At 37.1% G+C, this 9,601-nt stretch overlaps 2 protein-coding genes across 2 annotated transcripts; both read right to left on the bottom strand.

Moving 5' to 3' along the window:
* Positions 1-5,159: 5,159 nt before the first annotated feature.
* LOC112558724 (ankyrin-1-like) lies at positions 5,160-7,796 on the bottom strand. The gene is made up of 2 exons (XM_025229327.1): positions 7,340-7,796; positions 5,160-7,098 (listed from the first exon to the last, which is right to left on the bottom strand). The coding sequence occupies exons 1-2, from the start codon at positions 7,732-7,734 to the stop codon at positions 5,652-5,654; spliced, it is 1,842 nt and encodes a 613-aa protein (XP_025085112.1). The 5' UTR covers positions 7,735-7,796; the 3' UTR covers positions 5,160-5,651.
* An 83-nt stretch (positions 7,797-7,879) lies between these two features.
* Positions 7,880-9,328, bottom strand: LOC112558723 (putative ankyrin repeat protein RF_0381). The gene has a single exon (XM_025229326.1). It carries the CDS (start codon positions 9,173-9,175, stop codon positions 7,880-7,882), a length of 1,296 nt encoding a protein of 431 aa, XP_025085111.1. The 5' UTR covers positions 9,176-9,328.
* Between the last annotated feature and the right edge of the window lie 273 nt (positions 9,329-9,601).

Genomic DNA, 9,601 nt, shown 5'->3' with positions numbered 1-9,601 from the left:
CTGGGCATGATCTTTGTACTAGCCCAAGGAGACAAACGGTATCTATTGTTGCTGGGAATATGTGTATATATATATACAGAGTGTGTGTGTGAGAGAGATAAACTATTTCAACATTTATATGTATTATCTCTAGACACTACTAGAAGGAGCACTATCAGGAATTGTTCTTGTAGATTGATAATGTTATGTATTATAGTTATACTTTAAAGGGATACTAAAGGGTAGTGATAAGGCTGTGGCGACAGTCAAACGTTTCAAAAATAGATTTAGTTAGAATTACAGAGCACGAGAGCGATACAGGAGAAATAAAGGATTCGTTTCTCACTTAATTACCACTTATTAGCACTATTTCGGTTGCCGATGTTTATAAAAATCGAAAAAATCCAGTGAAATCGACCCTTGTGTCCTTCCGCCGAGTAGCTACGATAGCTTCCCGAGATGAGTCAAGCAGACGAGTCTTTTGTGACGTCCACAAACGACAGGAAGTGTCTGTGGTCATTGCTAGGATAGTGATCGGTGGTGTCTCTTAGTTGGATTTGTGATCTCCAAAGTCATTAACTATCGAGATGGCCATGAATAATGTTCAATTTTACCAATTTGAACCACTTGCATCAGCTCACAATCGACTGCACATCCTCGGAGGACGAGGAAAATGTTGCAGCAGTCGAAGCACAAAGCAGGTACGTAGGACCAGAGATCTGTAGGGACAGATCTCTGGTAGGACTATAGAAGTAAGTCATACTGTGTGCACGGGAACAGAAAGTGAACGCATGCTTTACCTTCAAGCACTTTAAATAAACATAATGCACTCAAACTCTTTACACTGGGCATTGTTGTTGACGAATTCACTTCGTAGTGTATTTAAAAAATAAAATTACATTTGGTATGCTAATTATTTCCTCACACACACCGGAATATTCACATTGTATATGATAATTTGGGTTTTAAGTGAACTTTCCTAAGGAGAGTTTAAAAAATTAATAGTTTGAAATATCTGTATTTAAATATTTTAAACAGACTTTAATATAATACTATTTGCAGCCTTTTTTGGGGGATATAGTTTGAATAATTACACTAATGACTTACTTTATAACAACGATGGATAGAATTCAAGCAGAGACGTTTGCTTTATATGTTATTATGCTGTGCTTTTAACTTATATGTTTGTTGTTTAAATGTGTATTTACATAGATTCATTTATCACAGTTTCAGACTGGTGCATTTGTGAGCATTGTGAGGAATGGCCACAAGAAATGTTGAAGCATAAAAAAATGTAGAGTAAAAGCTTAAAAGTGAATTGTCAAGAAAATGTTCCCTATACATCATGAAAATTGTTACATTTATCCATATCCAGTTATTGGACACACTTCATATCAGATGCATCATGTATCTGACATGAATTGTAAAATAAAATCTTCCCTTTGTTAACATTAATTTCTTTTATTTGTTCAAACTCAGGTATGGGACATCCTTTATCTTTATGTCCAAAACAAATCTTGCATGCATCTGGCATTTTTATTTTACAAACATCATTTCTGAAATACTTGGTGCTGAATTTACCTTTCATTCTTTATTTTCTTACAAACAATAACAATGCAAGGAAAACTGTGTGAGAACTGATTTCTTTCTTTCACATAATATACAGACATGTGGCTTAATCTTTTTTATTTCCTCAAGTTCCACTGCATGTGAATTTTTCATTTGATTGCTCTGTAAGCATTTAAAACAGTTTCAACAATGTATTTTGTCATAATTTTCTTAATTCTTGCACAGTTATGGATTCCAATAAACCAAGTGGACAATTTGAGATACATGTGTGTTTGTTTACTTGTCAAAGGTTGAACATTTAGGAAGCCTAAAAGAGTGTGGCTGTGATGTCCAGGAGTAATGATGGCCACAGGAGCTGTCTTGGCATATGGTTATAAATTTGACTTCTATGTGACACTCATCTATAGTTGTGATAGAGGGTTGCTACACTGCCTGCAGACACTCAGCAGCTCCTCCAACTTCTTTTCGTGAATGATAAATTTTCTTTCCAGGAAGGGATTTGTGCCCAGTTCATCTTTCTGAGAATTCCTAGAGACAAATATCGAGACTAAAATCATAGTTAAAACCATAAATCATTTTTTATAGCTAAATATCAGCTTAAATTCTTGTGCTAGCATGTTTCTGATATAAACTATCAAGTACTGACTGTTTGTTAGTAACTGCATATTAAATTTTGTTTACTGGTGCTCCTCGACTGCTGAATTATTCCACTCTGAGGTGTCATTTTCATTTTCTGACTCCCATATCAATATCAGGATCACACCTAGCAGACATTTATAGACACAATTTCCTTCTTTTTCATTTCATTATGAAAAAAATGTATCCACATAAAAATTTTACAAAGCCATATAAAATTATTTTTTTATCTAAGTGTTTAAAACTGCACATATTTTTGGCCTTGAATATCCTTATAAGAAGAAAATATCTGGCACAGTTTGTGGAATTCATGCCAATTTTAGATAAAAGAGATGTGTAATAGAGAAAAGAACTAAAAAGTGGCCATTACCTTTCAGGATTGGAGCTGAGATCTGGGTCTGGACCTCTTTATTTAAGCACAGTTGAACTGTTTGTTGTGACTGACTTGTTATAGTCTGAACATTAAAGTTTTATAAAGTAATCATTCCACAAAACATTAAAACAATAATAAAACATGTATGATTATACCATGTGATCAAGCTATTATTATTTTTAATTCTTTACAGTATCCAACATAAAACACAATCATTAATATTACTCTAATTTTCAAATGTTGAAATATCAATTCTAACTTCCGCAGTGTACTGCACATAGATTTCACTACTATTGTTGATAAGCTCATTATGTAGGAAATACCTTTCACATGAATTTCATTGTTTTTAGATTTCATATACAAATAGGCTGTCTTTTTCAAAAATATGAATTTAAAAATATTTCATTTTATAAAAGCAAACAATGATTTTTAAAAAAATAATGTAACAAGTGACAGGATTTCAACAATCATTTCTTTTACACTTTCAGTTTGATGCTGACATTTTTCATTTATTATGCATGTACTATGAATTTTTACCTATTGCAACACGCTTATTATAAGTACCACATAACACGTTTATTGTTTTATAGATATATACAGTCTTTGATATATGTATATTGTAATGTTATCTACCAATAATGAATAGTGCATTTTGTAAACACAGTAACAGTAGCACTGACACTGACCTGTTTATGCTGTAGTCGTTTGGCAAGTGAAACTCGTCTGTCAGATAGATCCTTATTCTTTTTCGAGAAATTTCATTGTGTTGAAAAATGGTCGGAATTGCATCTGGCAGAAGCTGTGCCTTGAAGGCCAAATCTAACTGTTCGGACATTTCGGGTCCGGCTAGTAAAGCACTGATCGTCAACAAAATGCTTGCACAACACCTCGACCTCTCTGGGCTACCAAACGTGTGGCATCGAGCCTTGTTATTGTATGACACACTCTTTTTGTAAGGCTCGATCTGTCTTTCGGAAAATGATGACAATGTCGAATCTTTTCCCATTTTTTCGTGGCAATCGGGTGCAGGCATGGTTCGGTCTCACATGTAAACAATCCTACTGAAACGTCATAAGGTCACGTGACCGAGAACGAGAGTTCGTCGAAGCAGACGAAAGAGTCCGTGTAATTTCTCTTCTTAAACGCAACATTCTACTACAAACCTTCAACTTTTTTCACATGAACAGACATGAAAATAGACGAGATTCAAATTGCTCCTACTATTTACGAGTTTCTAAGCAGTTTAATTTTCCCTTTAGTATCCCTTTAACTGGAAGTTAATTGTTACTCCATCTCATAAGAATTCAGGCATATAATCACATATCCTGTGTAAAACACACGCGCACACACACACACAGACACAAACACAAAGTAATAACAGAATTTTGTAAAAAATAATCCATTACAGGCTTCACCTGTAGGTTCTTTACATTAAGAACATCTATATACATATATAGTTTATATAGATATATAAAACTCATTTTGGAAAAAAAAATAGTTCATACTTCACAAAACACTTTCCAGACTCATTGAGACTTGCAAAAGTGTAGAAAATCTCTTACCATCAGAGCACAACAGCGAAAGGAACAATAAGACTATTGGTGTCATTCAGTATCATCACATCTCCACAAAACCTAAAGAATAAACTTAATATTTCTTTTAAAGACAAAAATCTTTGCCAAATACCACATACTTTGTAAGCATTGAGTTTTAGTGTCATTTGCATAGTTATAGGAATATATTTCTATTTTTGAAGACAATTTTTACAAATGGAACTGCGGATACATGAAAGCAAGAAAAACTTTTTTTGGAAAGAAAAAATAATTCATAAGTACTAGACAGCATATATATATACAACACAAACTACAAAGTTTTTATACCTGATTGAGGATTATTATTTACATCTTATAAAGCATGATGTATATTTCAAATCTTGACAACCCTTTTAATATTAGTCTAGAATTTTTGTTACTTTGCTTATACAAGCTAGAGTTTTAAAGAGGCACAGGTACAAAGCATAACGAATAATGACAATTACTTTGTTTTATTTAATAAAGGTATTTAACATGAACAGTCTGGATATTGAAATTGTTTCTAAAGCATACTGCTGTTTATAGACACCATTTGTTGAAATAATAACCGTTTTTATGAGGTCTAATGCAATCTCCATGATCTACCTCTGAAGGTCACTGTTTGGAAAGTACAAGGATTATTGTCTGCTTTATACCTGCCATAAAGTCTATATCAAAGTGTGTCTCACAAAGCCAGTAGAGGAAACATCAGCAGTCTAAAGCATAACAGCATGGTAACACACTGTGCTGTGGCTGAATTAAGATGATCTCGGCTTAATTACGTTTTTATCGATACATATATTTCAGGTATCGCTGAGAATACAATAAATGTTTCAAATACACAAAAGGGTATTAACAACGGAACTGTTAGATAAAGAACTATAAGACTATCTGGTGTTAAACTTTCTTCGTGCCTTCCAACACTATACCCTCATATCCAGACCTCAGTTTCTACTGCAGACAGTACTACAATGCTGTCACTGTGGACCCAGTGATAATACAACAGATAATACAACAATTACCATCCATATATTTCAGCGGTCACTGTTATATCTCTGAAATTTGTTGAGTAGGTTTGTACATTGCAATCTGTGAAACAGTAAATCTTCTCTGAGATATAAGATCAACATGTACATTCTTTTATGAACACAGCTTGTAAGCAATTAGAAAATTATATGTGCATAAATCAGGAAAAGCATAATTATATTCAATTAAGAGAATGTAACCTTTCATTAATGCCAAATATAATTATACATTTGATACACCATAACAGACATTTTAAAGACACAGTCACCTCCACACGTTTGCACGACTCATCATGAACACATCTTGAGTTCACTTCTGGCTGCTGCGAGTTATCAGTGACAACAGCCAATGGTAGACCTTGATGAGAACAATCTGAGAAAATGTCAGGAGCATTGAAACAGTGAAACTTGATCGTCGATATCGCTACCAGAATGATACTACCAACAATAATTACTGTCTGTGAGTTTGTTCTGATAGTTTGACGAGCCATCTTTACCCTATTGTGAAAGAAAATCTTCGGAAAGTAAATCATTAAACGAGACGAGTTGTCTTAGTGCAGGGGGAATAGACAAACGATTGAGTCTGTCCCTCCTGCCAGGCCCACAACCAACCCAGTGAGAAACAGTCAGACGACACAGTGATTTTAGTGACTGAGGTTGCCTTGTGGCCATGTTCAAAACTTCAAGAAGCTCTTTGTTCGCCCATCTACCCATCTTCACTTGGTATTCTGTATTCAAGCGAAATAACTCAGCATTTGAGCTTGCCCCTGATTTGATTAACATCTTGAGAGCGGAAATGTTCCGATCCTCTATCACCTTTTCCATTGGCGAAACAGTTTGTTTAGATGAACCTCCATGGGACTGTACGATCGTCTCTGTAAATTTTGGTTGATGGGTCGTCACTCCAATTGGAAGAAGTTTTTTCAGAGCATTCAGAGCAGGCTTTTCGCCGAAGTCTAAAACTTTCCTGAGTAATGTTTGTCCCTTGGAGTCGACGACCAGAGGATCGGCTCCTCTTTCCAGTAATGTATCAAACAAGCATTCGGTAACCTTCTCTTTACAAGTTAAGCTTGAGACAATCTTGTCGTGGAAAAGTATTCCAGACCCTTCTCGAAGCTTGCTTTTAATGTCGAGCCCTCTTGAAATTAAATAGTCAAGAAAGGAGACCCATGATGAGTGATCCCTCTCTGAATATCTGGAAACCATAATTTGTAGTATTGGCTCGTTTGTGTCCTTCTGACTGAGGTGTGCCCCGCATTCTACCAATGCCTTTGCCATCCTCCAGTTGGATTTCTCTATACAGTTCTGCAAAAAAGTTTTTTGATCCCCACATCTGTTTTTTTCTTGGAAAGAATTGTTTATGTTCGAACCATCATTTGTGATGTACTTGATAAACACCTTAATCTTTTCGTCGTCGACATCTTTCGAAATACAGAGATGAAGAAGTGTTAATGCCGACAGCTTTTCATCCGGAGTGAGTTCACAGACACCTCCTAACTGAATGAGTGTCCCGACCGTTTCCCAGTTGTCTTTGCCAGCCGCTGCTTGTAAGGCAGTCTTGTTGTCTGGTCCTCGGCAGTTGACGTCTGCTCCGTGATTTACTAAAGTCCTTAAGAGTTCTGTTATTTCACAGGTGGACAGCATCCCCCAATCCTCATTAACGAGTTTATTAATAACTTTATAAAGTAAAAAACACCCCTTCCTATCAGGTATGTTTGTGTCAGCGCCGTGTTCCACAAAAATTTTTACAATGGTCAAGTTGCCTTCATCAGCTGCGACATGGACAGGTGTATCCCCAACACCGTTTAGCAGGTTAATGTCCATACCACGGTTAATTAGAAGTAGGCGTAATATTCGCCGCCTCACCTTCAGCGGAGGAGTTTTTAGCAAGCTCGTGAAGATATGAGTTTCGTTTTGTAAATGTCGGATTCTGATGTGCTCCTGAGTTTAAGAGATGAGTCAAAAGATTCCATTTTTTATGTCTGAATGCCAGTTTTGCAGGCAAATCTCCATCGGGATCCGGCATATTTACAGAAAGTCCAATATTTGTTAACAATGTCATCAATTCCAGTTGAATGTCAGTAGCAATTGTTGATGGTGAAGATTTTATTAATCTGTGCAAGGGAAAATGTTTTTTCGATATTTTGCACATCAAACAAGACACCTTTGCTCAACAGAACCTCTACCAGAGGCCAGTTGTGTTCTTGACTGCAAGTTCAAGAGCTGATTCCCCATCTTTGGTGCAAATATTGATATCCGCACCTTTCTCAACAAGATGCTGACAAACTTGGAGCCATCGTGGTCTAGCTATTTGTGACAGTCTCAGTAATACAGTGAACCCTTCACTGTCTCTGGTGTTGAGGTTGTCAACGATGTCTATGAGATCCCTCACTATGTAAAACTGTCTGCGCATTGCTGCAATGTGTAAAGCTGTGTTACCCTGGTGGTCTGTAATGTTTACATCGACACCAGAAGAGATAATGGCATCACGTACATCGGAAAGAGTTTTTGTGTAGGGATCTACTCTGTGAAACTGTCGGTCACTTTTAATATCATTGACAAATCTGTGCAATATAGACATACCTTTTCTGTCTATTGTTTTGTCTATTGCACCTCTTTGTATCAGGTGCTCCACTAAATACCAGTTACATTTCACAACTACCCAGTTTTCTCGCTTTGCAGCCAGAAGCAAACAAGTGTCGCCATTACCACATAACATTTCCAGATTAAAGCTTGTCAAACAGTGCCAACCTATGCAACAAGTTGAAGCCATCATTGTCAAGCTCTTCTGGTTGAAGGTCAGTAGACTCTTGTATGATATGTAAAACAAAGGACCAGTTGTTCGCTTTGCCACCAAGATGAAGCAGAGAGTTTCCGTTGGAGTCACGCACTTTGACATCAGCTCCTTTTTTGATGAGAAGTCTTAGGAATTCCCGCTGATTCTCACCATAACTGCTGGACATGGCCAGTCGCTGGAGCACAAGGAGGCCCTCACTGTCGGGGCTTTGAATGTTCGCCCCTTGCTCCACTAAATACTTGACTAAATCCCAGTTGTCAGATTTAGCTGCTAAGTGCAGTGGTGTGTTTCCATTTGGACATCTGTCTTCCAATTTCATGCCTTTATTCAGAAGACGTTTGACAAGTTCACTGATAATTTGATGAGGGTACTGTGTAAACTTAGTTTGGGCTACGATGTGTAGCAAACTCAAGCCATCTAAAGCAAGTTTGCCTATATTGACCCCGCAAACATCTATTAAGTATTGTAGAAGATCCCATTTACTACATTTTGCTGCTTCACATACAAGTGTATTGTATAAATTGTAATGATGTTCTGCTGTATGTATTACGACTGTTCGTTGAAGAATGGGCAATGCAAGGGGAAAGGAAGACTGACACTTAATTATTTGTTGAAGAACACTGACATTCTCACTGTCGCAATCAAAAACATTTGCCCCATGCTCTAGCAAGATCACGACAGTTTCCCATCGTTCATATCTAGCTGCTAGATGTATGGCCATTTCGCCATGTTTTGTTCGTTTGCTCAATTCAGGATTACTTTTTAGAATGGAACAAAGCATGTCTTGCGCACAAGAATCTCCAGTGTCTGCTGTTACTGCTCTGTGAAGAATTACAAAACCCTCGCTGTCTGGCGTGTCTGTTGGTTCTCCAAGCTGCACAAGGTACTTGACAATCTCCCAGTGGCCATTTCTAGCCGCCAGGTGTAACACAGTGTCGCCGTTTTGATCTCGACAGGTGTAGTCAGCGCCGAGTTCAATGAGGCGAGAGAATAATTCTCTATGCAACCGAGCTTCATCCTTAGACACAACGAGTCTTTGGATGACAGTCAAGTCCTCAGAATCTCTCTCGTCTATGTTTTCTACGAGCTCTACTAGGCGCCTTACCAGCTGCCATTTTTCGTGTTTTGCGGCCATGTGCAACACTGTGTCTCCAGACAAAGAACGAGGATTAATGCTGATCTCCAAAAAGGAACTGAGCAAAGTGTCATCAATCTTATTTTCCATAGCCAACCTGTGAAGAATACAAAAGCCTTCACTGTCTAGTTCGTCTGTTATTATACCTTCTTCTACAAACAGCTTTACGATTTGCCATTTCTGATATTTAGCAGCCAGGTGTATTGCTGTATCACCTGTCCTACATCTCGTATTAATATCGACTATATGTATATATTTAGTTGATGTTGGATTGATTTAAAGTTATTTTTATTTCCACGACAAATCTTTGTGCTTTATGTTTGAAAGAATACGCAAGGGAACGCGTGCGTGTTGAGAGAGTGAGAAAGAGATTTTATAAAAGAGCGTTCATGACATTGGTGACCCCGACGTGATTTGTCGTGGGCTTGTAGTATAGGTAGTAAGTGTATAACTAAGTGTATAACTAAGTATAACTCTCGTGTAGTAAGTTAAGTTGAAAATTTGTGGGGCTGTGTG

Source organism: Pomacea canaliculata, linkage group LG3 (assembly GCF_003073045.1).
Source record: "Pomacea canaliculata isolate SZHN2017 linkage group LG3, ASM307304v1, whole genome shotgun sequence".
In the NCBI taxonomy this organism is placed as follows: domain Eukaryota; kingdom Metazoa; phylum Mollusca; class Gastropoda; order Architaenioglossa; family Ampullariidae; genus Pomacea; species Pomacea canaliculata.
Note: the sequence above shows the minus strand (reverse complement) of the source record. Positions and strands in the feature narration are given on the sequence as shown.

Coding starts and splice junctions, on each gene's coding strand:
- LOC112558724 (XM_025229327.1), bottom strand. CDS start 7,734: ATGTCTATATTGCACAGATTTGTCAATGATATTAAAAGTGACCGACAG. Junction 7,099..7,339: donor AAGAACACAACTGGCCTCTG/GTAGAGGTTCTG, acceptor CATCTCTTAAAC/TCAGGAGCACATCAGAATCC.
- LOC112558723 (XM_025229326.1), bottom strand. CDS start 9,175: ATGGAAAATAAGATTGATGACACTTTGCTCAGTTCCTTTTTGGAGATC.